At 38.4% G+C, this 18,557-nt stretch overlaps 3 protein-coding genes across 3 annotated transcripts; 1 reads left to right on the top strand and 2 right to left on the bottom strand.

Moving 5' to 3' along the window:
• The first annotated feature begins 2,480 nt into the window (after positions 1 to 2,480).
• ramp2 (receptor (G protein-coupled) activity modifying protein 2) lies at positions 2,481 to 7,152 on the top strand. The gene is made up of 6 exons (XM_062438960.1): positions 2,481 to 2,565; positions 3,149 to 3,214; positions 3,308 to 3,334; positions 5,205 to 5,237; positions 5,405 to 5,570; positions 5,687 to 7,152. Exons 1-6 carry the CDS (start codon positions 2,505 to 2,507, stop codon positions 5,934 to 5,936), a joined length of 603 nt encoding a protein of 200 aa, XP_062294944.1. The 5' UTR covers positions 2,481 to 2,504; the 3' UTR covers positions 5,937 to 7,152.
• Positions 7,153 to 14,099: 6,947 nt separating this feature from the next.
• Positions 14,100 to 14,758, bottom strand: apnl (actinoporin-like protein). Its single transcript, XM_062439569.1, has 2 exons — positions 14,655 to 14,758; positions 14,100 to 14,556 (listed from the first exon to the last, which is right to left on the bottom strand). Exons 1-2 carry the CDS (start codon positions 14,756 to 14,758, stop codon positions 14,100 to 14,102), a joined length of 561 nt encoding a protein of 186 aa, XP_062295553.1.
• A 1,493-nt stretch (positions 14,759 to 16,251) lies between these two features.
• LOC133999328 (uncharacterized) lies at positions 16,252 to 17,860 on the bottom strand. The gene is made up of 2 exons (XM_062438520.1): positions 17,757 to 17,860; positions 16,252 to 16,681 (listed from the first exon to the last, which is right to left on the bottom strand). The coding sequence occupies exons 1-2, from the start codon at positions 17,858 to 17,860 to the stop codon at positions 16,252 to 16,254; spliced, it is 534 nt and encodes a 177-aa protein (XP_062294504.1).
• Positions 17,861 to 18,557: the final 697 nt, after the last annotated feature.

Below are 18,557 nucleotides of genomic sequence, written 5' to 3'. Positions count from 1 at the left end.
AGTGAGTTTGAAAAAGAAGACAGGAAATAGGCTACTTGAGTTTTTTAAGCTTAGGAATCAACAGACATGCCATAAAATGTGTAGTATAATAGTCTATAAATACTTGGAATATGCATAACTGCTTTGACAAACATGCCTGTTTTCACTCTTCACAACAGAGGCTCTAACAAACATTTTTGTGTAAGACTTGTCTTAAAAGGGCTTGTATAGAAGTGTCATTGCGCAAGACTGTTAATAAAGTCCCATCTGTTCCCCTGATGGTAAACAAAATAGATACAAAATCTACTATGGATCATGGGTTAGACAAATCGGCCTAGAAACAGGGAATGTGATTAAAAAATGTGTTTAATTTTATATTTACTGTCTTGAGCTTTTTCTTTTCTTTATCCTTTATTTCCATTTGACATCCCCGTAGACAAGCGTGTAACATTTCAAAGATCCAGAGCAATGGCTTGCTTCATTTATTTAATAATTGTTTATGTGATTGTAGGTTTAATGTTGTGAGTATCTGGTGTGGTTTAATAGTAGAGTGATAGATCTAGGCTATACTTTAATGTATTACCTTGTGTCATATCTAACAGGTAAGCCCTTATTATCCATTCACAATTTTCAATAAACAGTTGAATTCATTGTCTAGGTTGGAGTATATTTTTTAAAAAACAATTATGGATTAAAAAAAGAAACACAAGATGGCACTGTTCAGCTACTTTTCATCCTACAGTATGATAAAGCACATGCTCTTACATGCACACACGCTCACATGTTTGTATGTCTAATTTGGATAAAGAAACCAGACACAACATGTTTTAGCCTTATATTATATCATACCAACATAACTGAATCATTATGTTTCTCTCTGATCATTGTGTTGTTGCTAATCCTTCCTTCTCACTGCTTTTGCTGTTTACGTCGTGCATTCTTGGCTACTAATTATGCATTCAATGAGCAAAAGCAGCCTATCTCAGACGATACAGCATGTTTGGCGTGGCTACATGGGATTTAAAGTAGCCCGTGCCATGTTGATACTGAACTGTCAAACAAAAGCAAACACACACAGGAAGATAAGCTTCAGAGCAAGGCCTTTTCAGCAGGAAGTTTTTAAATCCTTATAATGTAAACTGTCTGTTGGTCTTGGCACCTGCCAGTGGGACTCATATCTTCAAATATGTTGCAGCTTTTATGATCTGTGACAAAGGGTTGGAGATTAAAAGATTTACTAAGTATCTCATGAAATAGCTACCTCTTAAGTAATTTAACATATTAACTGACTATAACTGATGCAAGAAACATTGATTCATGAAAGAGATTTGCCAAGTAAACTTTCACTTATTCTGCTTTCTCTCAACAGAACAATTGAAATATTTCACTTTCCTTGGAGGCCAAATACACTCAGATATTTAACTTCACTCTCACTGTAAGTTTGATGGAGATGTATTTAAGGGATTTTTTTTAAAATAGTGGGATTTAAAAAACTGTTACATGAAAAAGAGCAGACTAACCAATCTGAAATGAAATGTGGAAGCAATTGGCTTGGAGATATCTGGCCACATCCCAAGCCCAGCAGCTGAGAAAGTGCACTCATCCTTCAGTGACGTTGATGAGTGCTTGAGTTTCATACTGGAGATCCCTGCTGCCTCCCTTCACCACAGAAGCTCAATGTGAAGTTAGATCCAGAAGTGATTGGAAGGAGTGTCATCACTACTGATGACTGACAATGTAACAGCACTGATGTGAAAAACATATTTTACTCACCACCAGTGACACACTTGCACATTAAATCTAATGCTCTATGGAAACAAAGACCACAACACATTATCTGGAAAATGTAGTGATAAGTATATTTTTTAAAAAGTCGTAACATGCTTTTGGATCACTATTGACAGGAATGCTAATGAGCAATGTCTAAGCAGCACACAATTACTGTTCCAAGCTGTCATTCATCAAAACATGCAAAGCATAAAAAAAGTTTTCACATATTAAAATTGCAACATGAATCCTTTTAGTTCAAGATGACTCACATGCTATCAGCCAGCATTTTAAGAAACCACTGCAATGTGTGTTGCTTGTAATGATAAAAAAACACCAATCAAAGGCAAAGGTAAAAGCAGAGAAAGGAGGAGGAGGAGGAAGAGGAGGAGGAGGAGGAGGAGGAGGAGGAGGAGGAGGAGGAGGAGGAGGAGGAGGAGGAGGAGGAGGAGGAGGGGGAGGAGGAGGAAGAGAAGGAGGAGAGAGACAGAGAGGGAGAGAGAGAGAGAGAAAGAGAAAGAGATGGGTCTCTTCCCAACTCTGTTTCTATATGAAAACAGGAGGTGGGATGAGAGAAATAGATGTGCACCGGTGGACCACAGTAGTTCTAACCTTATCAGAGACTCTCTGTCCCATTGTGGGAACACGCCCATCCTGGGAAATGAGGGCTTCCTGTTGTTTTATAGTCTTCCTGCAAAAAGTTTGAGATATGTAATCCCTACCCACCAGGGAAGACGGACAGAACATTGTCAGGCAAAATGACAGCCACCAGTTTCTCTCTAATGTTTTCTGGATGTTTTGTGACTCTGCTCATCTGGGGTAAGTAGAAGATTTACACTGTCCATTTCTTTACTCATGATATAATGTCTTATAGCTACTTGCCCTCTATCTCACCTCTCAAGAGGAATGCTTAGGAGCGTTCAGTGATTGAGTGGCTTTTAGAAAGGAGCTTAGCTAGTCTCATGATTGAGTTTTACACTTAAACAGTTTGGTTTGAGGGTAATAATTCTGATCAAGCTGAGACAACAAATTAACTTTTAAAAATGAATGTTGATTTAGTAGGTTAATATAGTTTATGATGAATACTGTAGTTATTATTTTCTTATTTTTTTTATTGAATAAGATAATATTTTCTTGTGAGAGGGGAATGATTGTACATATGATTAAATGTCCTTATGTTGAATATATTAAGATTTCCTTTAAAGCAGTGGCAGACAAAGGGAGGATGCACTGACCTGTTCGCTCCCTACAGGTTACTCTGTGTTATTTCCTTTACCTCCTCTGCTGTCACATGTTCTGAAATTGGAGTATAAGGGTTATCTATTATAATTCAGTATAGCTCTTGTTTCCAATTCTGGCATTTTTAACTTTGATTTTAATATTCAGTTAATTTTTCTTGTAGCAGGGCACACAACAGTGTTTTGTCTGGTTGCTGAAAATGTAGCGACGCAACGAGCCACTACAGTAGGTATGTATATTTTTAGTTTTTCTGGTTATGAGGAAAAATAATCTCATGTATTAGCAAGAATTCTTTGACTAACCTGACATCCTTTCTCTATAGGGTATGAATCAACAAGGATGATGAATAGTAAGTTTACAGTTTAAAAGCTGTTCCTCTATTACACAATTTTTTAAGACTGTTAATTATTCTCCTGTGTCTCCCTTACTATAAATGGTCAGGTTCTGATTAATTCTTACTTTAATCATTGTCCTGACATACATTAATGCTATTAACAGTGTCTAAGGTTTGTAATTATATACTGATTAAATATTTGTGTCCACTGAGGGATTGTTTTGGATCAGTTCCTTAAACTCATTTGCTTGGCCTGGAACTGACAAACACAGAAAGCAGATCTCAGATATATTGGTTTCTGCCAAGATCTCCTTGTGTGTATTATCACGAGAATCCAACACAAACTCCTGGGGAGGTCTCTACCAGTGAGGGGTCAACAGCAGTAGACACAAGGCCCATAATGGTTTGGGGTTGAAGGTTAACTGAAACCTTATTATGAGCATCCCCCGCCTGGCTCAACTTCCTGAATTTGTTCGTCATTCACCCCATGCAACGTCTGTGATCAACGCATGAACTCCGAGTTGTGAAACAACTGGAACTTTGGAGCAGCGCCCCTTTCAGTGTTCCTCATCCTGTGCCTTCCTTTTTTTTCTCTCCCCTGACTGTCCCCCCTCCTTCCCCTGCCAACTCCCCCCATCTCTGAACTCCTCCTCTGCTGAAAAGACACATTTCCTGATGTCATTACTAAATCAAAATGCTGCTCAGCAAACAGATGTTGTGAGAGGCCCAACATGTGGATTCAGTGACATAAATGAACAAGTTGGTTGTGAGAAAACATGAATCACGATTTCCATTCAGTCAATGAAACCACCTTTCTCACATTGCTTTTCAAAGTTGTGAGTGGTGACAGTGAGAAACTACCTTACAGATGTAGCACACTCATGAGTTCCTCATTACATAAGAAGCAAAAAGTTTCTCACACTTGTGGCAGAAGTATAAGCATGTTTTCTTCACTAGAAAGATATTAAATAGCCGATCAGCTCTGACTAACAACACAATTTGGTCAAATTAACCTACATATGAAATCATGGCTGTCTGCTCAGCACACCCTGCAGAGTCATGATTACATCCACCCCAAAACGCTAAGCCCTAAATGTTTACTTATGTTTCCTATTTGGCAGAGGCAGCCCAAAAGGCAAATAAATCACATGCTGTGAGCTGGCCAGGCCTTCGACTGTGAGAAACTGAGACTAAAAAGCAGAACAAGAGTTAAAGAGTAAAGGGTTTTCAGATGTGAGTCCAGCCCAGCTTGGGTGTGCTCCCTTTTATTTGGGAGAATGGAGAGGACAATCTTTGTTGCCTCCACCCCTTTAAAAAAAGGAAGAAAATCCTAAAGAAACGTGTGTTGGAGAGGGGAAGAGCTGCTGCCAAGGCGCAGGGCCGTCAGACAGATCTTCGAAGAACATCTGGTAACCGCGGGTAACACTGTTTGGACATCTGGTAACCGAAGGTTACACTGCGTCTCTTCCATCCTGTCGGGTTTCCTGTTATGCCTCGCTGTACACAGTTTAAGAAGTTTAGGTTTATTATACATGGTCAGCAGTTGGAGAAAAGGCACCTTTATTCATTTTTCCTGACATGAAGGGAGTACTTGGTTTCATTGGGGTATTCCTCTCCTTTTTCTCCGGTGAGTGTGTGGTCTCCCTTCTACAGCTGCAAATGCCTTCCTCAGTACTGTGAAGGGGAACTCATGAGCTAAAATAGACAAAAATACTCTTTGCATTCAAATTTGCTATGATGTGTTTCTTTTTTAATGTTCTGAACTACAAGGTGGTACTTGGCAAATTTTAAAATGTTTTGTGTTGACTGGAAATGTAAATAGTATACATTACTGTTTGATGTAAAAGTTTTTTTTATCAAAACATATGATTTTTCTCTGTTTCAGATACCACTTATGGATTCACTAACTTGTCATCTGGTATGTGAAATAACCTTATTACCACACGAAACCATACAAGCATGTATATAATTCTGTGAACAAAGAGTCCTTTACTCAATGCAGATGTCCAACACATTTTTATTGTCATTTTATGATCTGTCTCTCCCCTTTTCTTTTCTTTCTCTTCTCATCTTCATTTCATGCAGGTTGCGGGAATTCTAGCCACTGTGTGCATTATTGTGACTTCTGTTCTGGGGTAGAACCAATAATGGATTGTCTTCCCCATTTGTTGAGTAATTGTGTCAGGAAATTTGAAACTGCAATGGAATCACTAAACAGCACTGACTGGTGCATTTGGAGTAATGTGAACAGGTAAGTAGAATGTGCTTAGCTCTTTATTTACAGGTTAATATTTTTAACATTAAAAATATTAAATATTTGCCAGTTTCTGAATCCTCTTTCACAATGTCCCTGTCTCCTCACTGCAGTCTCTATAGTAACTTGAGCATTTGCACAGAGGATATATCTGACTGTCTCCTGATCCCATGGCCCAACCAACTGGTGGAACTTCTTTTTGTGCAAATACACTCCATCTATTTCAAGGATTGTCCCACAGAGGAGCTACGTGACCCACCACCAGTCATTGTCTTTGCCCTGGTGATAACTCCCATCTGCCTGATTCCTGCTATGGTTAGCCTGGTGGTGCTCAAAACCAAGAATGGGGATGGAAGCTCCTGATAATCTGGTATCTCTGCTATGATCATGATCATCATCAAGTTTTTGACCTACGCTTCCCCATCTGTTCTCATTTGAGGACACACATGGACCTCTGCTGCATTTTCATCTCACCAGTGACTTTGCAGAGCACTGACTCTTTATGATAAAGTTTACCTGTGCTTCATAACACGGACAACTTCCAAAATATTTAAATAGCCATTGAGGAACCTAAACAGAGATGATTCAGCAAGAATGCCATAATCAATTGCATCACAACTATTGCAGCTGTCCAAGTTTCTGGTGTTAACAAATTCTTACTGTGATAAAAATATGTTATTATAAATTCTGTACCATACTGTATCTGTTTTTAAAGTAATGGTTCTGACAAAAGTTTTGTTTTCAACCACTGACTTGAGATCTGACACTGATTGAATCAGTCATATCCAATTTGCACACAATATTCAGAAAACAGAGCTTGATATTGATTATGTTGAATAACCCAGTATTCAGGGTTATGATGACAAAAGCTTTGGAGCTTGCAAAGTTGAAGGCAAAATATATTTGTATTGACACTCCTCATTATGTTGGACAACATTTGTACTGATAAAAGACAAGGTAATTATTTTCATTACTGAACTTAACTATGCTTTGAGCTCGATGTGCTATCTAAACTGATGATTTTCATTTTGAATTGGAAGTACGTATGTGTCCATGTTTGATATATAAAAAGGATTATCTATATATTTGTAGGGAGTACAGAACAATGACTATAGTCCACAGCATGAACATGGTTATGTGAGTCAAAGTGTATGGAAGGTGTGGGGGTTAGAGGTTACAGATCGGACACAATGAGAGGTTACGCCCAGAGAAGAACTCTTTCCTGTTTCCTAGTATGAAACCTTGCAGCATGTTCCTCTGTACAAACACTGACAATCCTCATGATCATATGGTGAGCTAACTTTATCTAACATCTCCAAACAGTCCAAGCAAAAGATATGACTTGTCTGAGCAGCTTAGTGATAAAAACTGAACTGAACTGAACAAAAAAAGTGTTATCTTTCGCCTGAATCATGACAATGTGTTATGTTATGTGTTTTTTTTTTGTTTTTTTTTAAATGACGATAAAGCCATTGTAAGTGCTTTCAAATTTGGAACAAAATGTTTATTTATGTATTGTGTTTAACTTCTGCTATTTTCAAGACTTAGTGGACTTATTATCTGAGAGAATACGTCCTTTCTGCTCTCACTCCATGTACTGTATACCATTTGATATACTTTAAAACATTTTTTTTTTTTAAAGTTAAATTTAAGTTTTGATTGTTGGCTGTATTTTTACTCAGAAGCAGATTGTTTTGAAAATTCTGGCTGAAGCACCCTTTAACCTTTCTCAGTATTCGATTAAGCATTTATTTCCCTTGAGTGCAGTACAGATGGCCTTGCTTTGTGCCTCAGGTAATGTTTCACTGTATCCTCACTGAGCAGTATATTATGGTGCAGTTGCTATGCTGCGCAAGTGCTGGTGTAGTGAAGGAAGCAGTGACAGCAGTCATGTATCACACCCTCATCTGGCACACACAACGCTGCAGGGTGGGCCTGTGTTTGTGTGAATGTGTGTCTGGCAGGGCTGGGTGGGAAAGTGTGTTAGCTGACCTTCTTCCTCTCTCCTCATGTCGGGTCATCCTCGTCTCCACCCCCATCTGATCTCATCCAATTCTGTGTTACTCCTCATTATTACAGCAAGCCAGACACCCTTTCTGATGCCATTATGCAATATGTGGTTGTGAAAACAATATGAATCATATTTTATTAGTCACATTACATCAATTGTTTCACAAAACAATATGTGCCTGTTGATCACATATGTCAAATACCCAAGCTCAATATATTTAAGTTTAAAAACTACTTTCAGTCAGGAAACTTTGCCCTCTAGTGGTTTTAAGTGATACAGTGACAAATTGCTCTGTCACTCAGCAGCAAGTTTTCATACCAGGATATACCAACCTGACTATCATCTTGAAAAAAGGTAAATGCTTAAAAAGACAGCTCAAAATCACAAAAGACGTCAGTGTTTCCCAGGGAACAGTGGTATTGTTGCAAACCCTACTGTACAGTAACACACTAACTGCTGTTTATGTTTGTGTACAGAGAAGCAGCTGTTTGTTTCTGTGTATACAAGTAAGCAGCATATTAATTAGGCTATCTATAGATAGAAGGAGGACACCTTGGATTCAGCATGGCTGAGCAGTGAAGGAACAATAGAAAACCCCTCAACAAAGCTGAATTACTACTTAATTAGGGTCTGTAGCATTCATATCCATACTATCTCTGAAAAATACCAACAATGATAGAATCTTCTAACTGCGTCAGATCAATAAACGAGGCCAGGACTTTACGTTTACGTAAGTTACTGAAAAATTCAAATTCGGCATGCTTGCAAAGTTATGGCTATCCTCTGGAATATGCAACAGTGCTGTGCTATGTGCTATCACCAGGAATCCTTCAAAGCAGTATAAGAGGCCAATAGGTTGTTCTTCAGCCCCTCAGCTGTGCCACCAAACAATAACATAATATTTTGAAATGCCCAGACTTGCACTGTTTATAAATCAACTGCTAGAACACAATCCCATGGGCCTCAGTTTAAGTGATCTGTGCTGACACTGAAGTAGGTTGACTTAAAGCTATAGGGCTGACAACGCTCTCCAAAATGGACTAGGGAGCATGTCTGCAGTCCTCAGATACATATTTTGTTATGTAAAATCTTTCCAAATTGATTGTAAAATTAGGATAGTCTGGGAATGGGAAGTCAGGAATACTTGTGAAATTAATACCAATAGGTTTGCTGTACCTGGCAAAAGCACCAGTTATATATTTCTATTAATATAGCACCTAAAAATACAAGTAAAACATGGAACTGAGGATAAACATTGTTTCACTTTTACTTTAAGAGTGCACTGTTTCAAAAAACAAAAACTACAATGGCTAATGACTCTTGACTAATGATTCTTCTAGTGGCTGCATGATAGAAACTAACATTACACACATTCCTCAGGGTCAAACAATCGCATACTCAGACACTTGAATTAAGTACAAGCCACAGACACATCTGGCCCGTTTATTACACGTGCAACTCAATAAATAAACAGTATCAGGTCACGGATAGTACCAATGTATGTAAATACATTCTCTTGAAAACTCCTTTAAAAAAATATCATTTTTCAACTGATATTGGGGATTCATCCGGCATTGGTAGCATATTATTTATTGGTATTGGTATGTGGTTTCAAGAAGATCTGTTTTACAACATGTTTTCTTTACTAGGATCTATGAAATACTGTTGATTATATTTTCGAGTACTGAGACAAAGAGTGCAGTTTGTTTGCACAGCACTTGAAGATACCAGACCCGCAACAGTGATCACACTCTTGAGCCACAGCTGTGTCTCCAGTTGCAGGGTGGTGGGTTTTGGCTCTGGAGCCTCTGTGGGGGTTTTATGGGTCTTCTCGCTGTGGTAGCTGATGACTGTTATGTCCCAGAGATCTAGCAGAGTGGAAGCTGGAAGAATATCGGATAATAAAATCTGTGGCTGTGGAAATAGCAGAGGTGGCTGATAGTGTCAGTGTCACTGCTTCGTATGAAGGAGTGTCAGCAGCATCCATGACAGCAAATCAACCTTAACAGCCAGCTGGAGAAAGTCAGTTTCCTGGAGTGAGTCTTTTTCAAACTGGACGAACAAATCTGTAGAAACTTTAGTAACTCAAGTGCTTTTCACCACAGGGCAATGAGATAAGAGGCAAAATGTAATCTGACCAAGAGATCCACTACTGTGATTATTATTGATAACTCATCCAATTTATAGGTGTCTTTTTTCATAAAAATCAGTTTACATCACAGGTTTTCCTCAGCCATTATTGGGGCATGTGCACAGTGGACTTTTGCCAGACTTGATGAAAATTAAAAGATTGCACCCGTTGATGCGAGTCATGCAGTGTGACATGAGTAATTACTCTGTTGTGCGAGATCCAGGCAGCTGGCAGTGCTATGTCAGAGTTGACCCTTCAGCTGGATGACACCGAGCTGGCAGCAGATGACTCTATATTCAAGTAGGTTTGACATCAAAACTGCTGCCTGATCAGTCAGAATAAGCTCAAAGAAATACAAAGCATGAGTAGCCGTGTTCTACAGCCCGATGGAAATTTCAGTGACAAGAGGCAGAAATATTCTTCAGTCCAGTGATGATGGAAAAGGAGCGGGGTCTGCTCTACTCTGTGAAGGTCCTTTATGAGGAAACAAATAAAGGATGTACAGACCCCATGTGGGAGTTCAAGGAGACTCACATAACATCACCGCTGAGGACTTGAAGCTGGGTTTGACATGACATTATGGTGAGCAATGCTTGGCTCATTTCTTAAAAGAAGACATTTTTTGTACTGCTTGTTTTATTACTTGCATTACTCCTCCAAAATGTGTGTTTGCATTATTGCTATGAACTTAAAAAAACAAGGAATTTCCATCAAATATACCAGATGATGACTGCTTGTGTGGTTCAAATATAATCTAGTTTAGTATTTACCCAGCCTACACATTAAATTCCAACATTTTTTAATGCTTTAATACAATGAGAGATAGAATTGAATTGTGCCATGTCACAAACTGACATTTTAAAGTACAATATTTACTGGAAGATTCACCAGCTTTGCAGCCATAGAAGCATTAAAAGAGACATTGTGGCAGCTTGGTTTCTTGCAATACTGTTCTGTAGAAAACATCTTTCTTCCCTCAAGTTATCAGTATTGTTACACGATACACATCTGTGCCACTCTGCATGCTGATAAATTCCAAAATAACAAACTAACATGATGAGAGAATTTCCAAAACCTGCCAGAAATAACATGAGCATTGAGCTTCACATTTCAGTTGAATGAATTATGAACAGTCTGTGGAATATGACCCACAGAAATTTCGAAAAACAAAACAAACCTGCAGAATGATTCGACTCAGCTTAAAATATTTGATTTTATTGTTTTACTCTCATAGACTCTCTGTGGGGGAACATAAATCAGGCCTGCAACTGAGCTCTGATAACTGGACTACAGGCGTTGTTTGCCAGTCGAACACACTTTGAGGCAGACATAGAGTGAACTATCTAAGAGTACCCAGCTCTGCTGGATTGTCAAGACATATTTGGAGCCGGGAACAGCAAGAGGTGAGCCACATAATAGGCTTTCTGAGGACACAAAGAAAACTTTCATTTCAATCTGTGTACATTACATATTACTGTAGTAATTGTCACTGCCATTGTAGAGACTAGATGATATTTTGCAACTGTGTTTTAAAAAATATCTCTGGTGTGCCCAGAGTGCTTAGAGCAGTACAGCTGTGAATCGTGTGAGTACATTTGATAACATGGGTGGCCTCTAGATGGCAGTCTTTGAGAGCATATAGTAGCTGAGGGCACTCCAAAATGTTTCACTTTGAGAGGGAATAAAAGCCTATGTATTATATTTCTGATTGCACGTTTGGTCACGTGCATTAAATTGGTTTCAGATCAAATGCAAACTTCATGTTATGGTTATTCAATCAATAAATGCTTCTGTTTGGACACTCACAGTTAGAGTCAATATGTTTGGGTCAATATAATATGCAGTTCCTACGTACTGTAGGCTTTGTATGAAGGTGAATAGTATGAACCATTAATGCAGATACATTTTTTATGTTCATCAACCCAGCTTGATGCAGATGATAGAAGGTGTTGGAAGCTTGTCTTTACTTAACTTTTTGTCTTTTTTCTATTCACAGCATAAAAACTATAACGATTAAATGAATTAAACCTTTTTAATGTTTTCAAATGACAGAGAATACCAAGGGAGAGTGCATGCAAAATTGAAATAGACTGCAAAAGTCACTTTCTTGGCTTTTAAACCATTACTATTGTATGTTTTCTCTGATGTCTTCTTTTCAGGGCAGTGCACAACATAACAATATTTTTCTCTCATTCATCTCTGCTCATTTTCCTTCAGTGGGTTTAAGCAGAGCCTCACTGTTGTTTGGTTTGATCAGCTGATTGTTGTACCCATAAAAAAACATGCGTTAACTTTAATAGTGCACCTGCATTCATCCAACTCCCTTTCCACTTAATATCCAAGGCAGATTTTGACAGCAGCTTTTACCATGAGAAACGGCTATATTCACTCCTGTTTAGAGCTAAAAAGCATCAGTTTCAATCCACAAATGCTGAGCTTCTTACGTTTATCTACATAGGAAGAAACATTTTTCCAAATATCTTTGTTTCATGTTTAGGAAGTCTAATCCCATACTGTTCTTAAAATATTTTTTTCATGCCCGCTCAATACAAATCAAATAATGCACACAAGAATGTATTTGATATGAAATACACATCTCTGTGAGCCCAGGTGTCTGTTTATGTATACTCTTAGATGCTCATCCTCACACAAACATGCACACAAATACTGTATGTAACAGTGCAGACACAAACCCAAAAGCACTCCCTCCCAAACACACACAAACAATATAATTCAAACATGAAAGAGGACTTGTGCAGGTATTGTAAACATAGAGGGGGGGATTGAATGGAAAAATTATGAAAGGAATGTGTAAGAACTTATCCCCATTTTAAAGCTCTTAAACAAAAGTTTCTGCTTAGTGTCTCCACCAGTTTATAGGGACTGCATGTCATTTCCCCACTTGACAATGCTTCAGGGATTGAGCCTAAACAGGCCGAGTTTATGCCTCTATATTATGTATGGCTTTTATGCAAATGCAACGGTGACAGTGAACAAAAACCTTTGATCTGGGCTTCTTTGTGGCTGGAACAGTTAATGCCGCAAAAGCATCATGAAAACAGAATCAGAAATGCAGCGCTGACATGTAAATAGAATCGGGGAACCTGTGATTTAAATTCAGCGCTCATATATTGCCTCCTCTTATAGAACCCTATATTTTAGTATGATTAATGATTGCATCGCCACAAAATTGGCTGTACCATCACTGCAAAACAAGTAGTTTGGTGAAAAGATAATACATTAAGATTGTCATTTCTCCCCAATTAAAGAAAGCTTTTAGTAAAGCTTAAAGCTTTTAGTAGATGTAACGAGTTGCTGAGCAGTCATAATAATAGGGTCTTAACCTAAATCCATGCCTGTCTCATTTATTACTAACTTGTAGTTCCTGCCAAATCATAACGGCAAGAAAAAAATGAAAGCTAGTGTATCTTAGTACATAACTGAGGACGTTTTAGGGGCAACACAGCCAGTTGACACAAGTTTGTCCTTAACCAGATTTTACTGTTCTGTTTTGTTATTTTATTGCAAAACCGATGTGATCTGTTCAGTCATGTTGCATTTAAAAAAACAATTGGTTCTCTAATTGGACACTTACAACACCTACAAACCATAGAAAAGATAGCGAGTCTGCAACTGAATGTTAATTGTAAGCAAAATGATCTTATTTTATTAACTTCCTGCATTACAGAAATATTAGGAAAATAATTCAAATGTTAAAATTAAAAAATATATTTTGCAGTACCTTAAATGCAGTGTTAGCAATGATATATAAGCTTTGCTGAACATTATGAGAAAGGGTGTGTCCTTACGATGCTTTACTACACCAACTATGGAAAAAAAAACTTCTGATCATATTTCAGTTCCACTTCAAAGTCTCATGCAAAAAAACAAAGCATTCTGTGGAGTCTATGCATTGTATTCATACATTTTAATCAAATTTCTAAAGCACTCAATCAAAAGACACTCATACAGAAATAGCTTTTTTTTTTAAAAAGTTTATTTTATTCCTCAGACTACAGCATCAAGGTAAATACAGACAAGCTCTCAGTGTGTTTTATTAAGCTATGTGCCCTCGTTCTCCGGTGAGTCATCCTTTGATTTCCATTTCTAAAGATGCCATTCTACCGGATGCTATTGAAACAGACAGAGGCTTCGGCTATAAAGGGGGGGTATTGCTGCCTGGATTTATAAACAAGCTAAACTCTGATCTTAAGCAGATTTACTGAAGGGTAATATCCAACCATACAGACACATGTCAGCCACAATACATCTGTTAAATCATGCGCGTTAACTGTATTGGAAACAGTCTGCCAGGTAAAAGCTTGAAGTGGAGGGATGAATTTGCTCTCCAGACACATGACAGAAATACTGTCAGGAGGGGTCTCTAGTATGCCTGCTGGCTCATGGGTGTGAAAAGCTTATCCCATACCTCCACCTTCATGATGGCTTTGCCCATGGGACACATGGTGGCTTTGATATCTAGGTAGTTGCCCACATAATTGATTCCTGACCCAATGGCTTCCTCCCTGGTAAACCCATGCTCATGCTGTTTCTTCTCATAGTACATTTCTTTATACAAATCCTTATCACAGTTACGGCCCTTTTTGTAGATTCCCACTGCAAACCAGTTCTTGTACAGGTGGTAGTCCCAGGGAACTGAGAACATGATGGCCAGAGTCTCAATGTAGTCGTTCTGAGACCTCTCGAAAAGGTCGTAGGTCACTACACCAACAGTGCCTGTTGCTTTACCGCCGGACTTGGTGAAAGTGCAAACCTCCGTCTTTAGAGGACGCACTGTGGGTTGAGGTGGGTTGTATGTCTCTCCATTGTCCAGGTACACCCTGACGAGTACACAAAAAGAAACATACATTAAACATATTAATTATTTAATATTAATCCAAGCCTTAAAATGCATGTTTTTAAAAGAGTCAGGGCTTACCTGGGGTTGATGAGGCAATAGTTTTTAGTGACATTTGTGATTTCAAGGGTGACACTTCTCCTGCTGGTCACATCGGCTGCTACAGCTTCAGCTGACTCCGTCATGTTGATAAGGCTGTGAGATCCACTTAAAACAAAGGTAATTCAAGTGTTAACCAGCTGAGTCAGTTAGCTTCCCAGCTGTGAACAACACACTGGGAATTATAACAGTCACACTTATTACAGTATAAAATATCCTCCTGAACTCTGCTCTGCTGACATGCTCTATTGGCATTACATCGACCTTCAAAAACGCACACACGCTCTGAGTATATGAAAGATGCATTTCAGAGGCTAATGAGATTTTGAAACAGTTAACAACCACAGAATGACTGCAGACTCTCTTTGCCTCATTAGAGAATGTACCTTTTCAATTACAGCACTAAGTACCATGCAATAATAACGTTAGAGTGAAAACACTAGAAAATATGATCACCCTTTTTATCAACTGATATGAGATACAAATCAAACAAATGCCCCATAAGGCTTCTATATGCATCTTTAAATCGTTTCTTAAGAGTCCTGAGCCTATTGCTAAGGATCCATATTATGTACTGTCTCTTCTTTCTTTCTCTCAAAAGCTTTTTCTCTATAAATCCTGATTGACTTACCTGCTGAGAACCTTTGTTGGTGCTCCGAGTCCAAAAGTTGGAAAAAGTCCCTAAAAGGGTGGTGCCGGTAGTGTTTTTTAAACAAGGATATGTATCAGCACCATGGAAACCCTCCCACTTTAAACACACAGTTTGGCATTATACACCCTCTTAAGACATATTTATCACATAGTCATCACCCATACAAAAACACTATAAAAGCAAATATTCCTCTTTTCTCTCTTCTGGGAAAGAACAGCCACACCCTTGTCTAACAGACCTGAACAGGTAAACTGAGATCATTCACTCAGCACACACATTTTCCTACAGGTCTTTAGGTACATGGATGTCTGAGTAACTGAAGTGGCTGGCATTCCCATGGAATTGTGCAACTGAACGAGTTTAGACAGACATCTTTGGAGCTACTTTACTCATATTCTTTCTTTTGTTGAGCCTCCTGCATTCCAAATACCACACAAAAATCACACACTCAGTGCAAGATGGAGAGTCTCGCAGCCAGCGAAGAACAATATTGTTACCATGCCTATTAAAAAAACATCTATGCAGATATTCCATCTGTTGCTACTCATTAGAATTGGATGGATCTAGCTAAAAGATTAAAAAATGATCACTGTTTATCAGTAATAATGAAAGCATGCTGAATGAAAAAATATCCCACACAAAGTAACACAAGCATTGGGTCTGAATGTTTTATTACCATAATCAAAGAAAGAGTATACAATATACATAAGCCCAAGAAATAAGCTAATGGAGAATCAATGAGCTGGCTGTCAGATATTGATATCTTTCAGCAGACGCAAAATACAGATGACAGCAAAATCAGTCTTCCTCTCTTGTGGATGTTTTTCTAAATGACAACATGCAACAGTAGTCAGATTAAATGAAGTTTATTTATTCTGTGGAGCACAAAAGCAACATAAAAGAAGAATACCAGTTGACTTTTTTACACTAATGGCCTATTTTATCGTAGAGCTCCACTTTAACAATGGCTTTGCCGATAGAAGACATTGTGGCCCTCAAATCAACATATTTGGCTCTGTATTCCAGCCCACTGCCGTTTGCGTCAGAACGGGTAAAGCTACTGAGGTCTTTCCCATCATACATTTGGTCGTACAGCTTTTCGTCGCAGGCACGGGACTGTTCAACCATGCCCACGGCCAGTCGGTTCTTGTACAGGTTATGGTCAAAGGGCACAGAGAACATGATGGCCATGCGCTCAGAGCAAACCCGGCTCTGCATATGAAACAGGTCATAGGTCAGTAAGCCGACAGCGCCCGTGGCAGTGTTGTCATCTTTGGTGAAGGAGCACACTTCAGTCATGGCAGGACGAATTGTCGGCTGGGGCGGGTGCTGAGAGAAGCCACTTGCCATGAATACCCTATAGAAAAGAGCAAGAGACAACTCCTTACTATCATTGATAACTTTCAGTCTGGTTTCCTTCAGAAACCAGTGTTTTGTTGAAAAAAAGACAGTTTTGTAAGTTTTGTGGAGACTGTCAATGTACTTTTAGAGTGTTGGGCTTTCCAGGGTGAACCACCTTATGCTGATGGATGGAATGTGACTGTGCAAGCACTGCTGTGGACTTCTAAGCAACAGTGAGTGTACCTGCTTGAGATGTGCAATGAGGCGGTGTGTGTCACTACATGATGGATAGGTGGATGTTCTCAGCAAAGTGATGTCACACATGAAAACCACCCATCCAAGATATGGTCTGTCCTGCCACAGCTAGATAAATGTAGAAACATGGCACAAATGCCAATAGACATGTCGTTTTTATTCATTTTATTGTTTCATTTTAATTCATCTTCTCTCTTTGTCAGAAGTGAAATTGAGAGGTAATAAGGAAAATCGTTTATGTATGTTAAATAGAGGATATACTATACTAACATTTCACTTGCAATATTATTGAGCTATACTTCTAATTACAAGTACATCTTAACCACATTGAATTAACAAAGGCATTTTATGCTGGAAATCTGTGCCTTTCTACCAGAGAGACAAAAGAGCAGATACTTAATTTTTCTGAAGGGATTCCATGCTAATAGTATCAAGATGTTTATTTGGAGCTGTAATCAGTCATTGGAATCTCAAAGCACTTCAAAGCAATGTGTTAAGCCTTTTGAAAATGAATACCTGTCCCTGGAACCAATCGAAGTTGAGTATACACTCAGGTCACGACACTTAGCAGCAACTTATCTCTAAGTGCAGAAAACAGCTGCTGATGCAAGTATAATAGATGGTATAAGAACTGACCTCTAATTTAGAGATGTATTTTACCCGATAGAGAAAAAAAAAAAATCTTGTTGATACACATTATCTCTGCAAATACTGTATGCGATCATTCATCAAACTGTATTTTTATACAGTATACATTCTTGCATCAGTCAGGAATGATTTTGAATATTATGTTTTAAAAAAAAGTATTAAATTGGTAAATACATTGACAGACTTACTTGGGGTTGATGAGGCAGTAGCTGCCGCTGACATTGGTTATTTCTATGGTGCAGTTTCTGTTGGTGGTGAGAATGGCTGACACAGCCTCTGCTGTTTCTGGCATCTTGCCTGGAAGAGGAAAAGGTTTGAAAGTTTAAAAACAGTATATCAAGATACATATCAAAGTTAAGTTATCTTTCTAATAGAAAGAGAAATTACATTCACCTTTTGGAGTTAATTGTTCGAGCTGTGCTGGTCAGCAGCGTCAAGTTCTTATTTCTCAGATCCTGCAGAGAGGTGGTGACTCTCACCTCAACAAGGCTTGTTCCAACACAAGCACAGGCGTGTCCACCATGAAATGAACACGCACCATTCTGAGTGGAAAATCCTATCTCAAAAAGAAGCACTTGAGCCACCTACAGTAACATTCCATTATCACAATATACAGAAAAAATAAGGTAATTCATTAGGTTCATAAATATATTGTACAAATAATAGAAAATAATAATGACACAACATCTCTCAACACCGTCATCATATTTCAGCCTGTTGCATATTTCCCCCTCAAATCTCTGGGTATTACTGATATTACCTTGGTGTCAGTTATGGTGACTTCAAGAAAATTATTCTACCTCACTAAACTTTATGCAGATTTTAATTAGATTAAATGTAATTGATTTAATTTCACCGTTTTTCAACGAAGTCATGTCATTGCTCTTAAGGGACCCATTTCGGCTCAGCACATATATTTCATAAAGACCCTTATGGAACATTTCATGTTCTGTCTTGCTTGAAACTATAATCTCACAGGCATTGCACAA

The sequence above is a fragment of the Scomber scombrus genome, chromosome 18 (assembly GCF_963691925.1).
Source record: "Scomber scombrus chromosome 18, fScoSco1.1, whole genome shotgun sequence".
In the NCBI taxonomy this organism is placed as follows: Eukaryota; Metazoa; Chordata; class Actinopteri; order Scombriformes; family Scombridae; genus Scomber; species Scomber scombrus.
This window is presented reverse-complemented; position numbering and strand designations above follow the sequence as displayed.

Excerpts from the sequence above, each read along its gene's own strand:
- LOC133999328 (XM_062438520.1), bottom strand. The coding sequence starts at position 17,860 with ATGCCAGAAACAGCAGAGGCTGTGTCAGCCATTCTCACCACCAACAGA. Across the intron at positions 16,682-17,756 it reads TACTGCCTCATCAACCCCAA|GGTATTCATGGCAAGTGGCT; the intron begins GTAAGTCTGTCA and ends TCTTTTCTATAG.
- apnl (XM_062439569.1), bottom strand. The coding sequence starts at position 14,758 with ATGACGGAGTCAGCTGAAGCTGTAGCAGCCGATGTGACCAGCAGGAGA. Across the intron at positions 14,557-14,654 it reads TATTGCCTCATCAACCCCAG|GGTGTACCTGGACAATGGAG; the intron begins GTAAGCCCTGAC and ends TGTACTCGTCAG.
- ramp2 (XM_062438960.1), top strand. The coding sequence starts at position 2,505 with ATGACAGCCACCAGTTTCTCTCTAATGTTTTCTGGATGTTTTGTGACT. Across the intron at positions 3,215-3,307 it reads GCAACGAGCCACTACAGTAG|GGTATGAATCAACAAGGATG; the intron begins GTATGTATATTT and ends CTTTCTCTATAG. Across the intron at positions 5,571-5,686 it reads ATTTGGAGTAATGTGAACAG|TCTCTATAGTAACTTGAGCA; the intron begins GTAAGTAGAATG and ends TCCTCACTGCAG.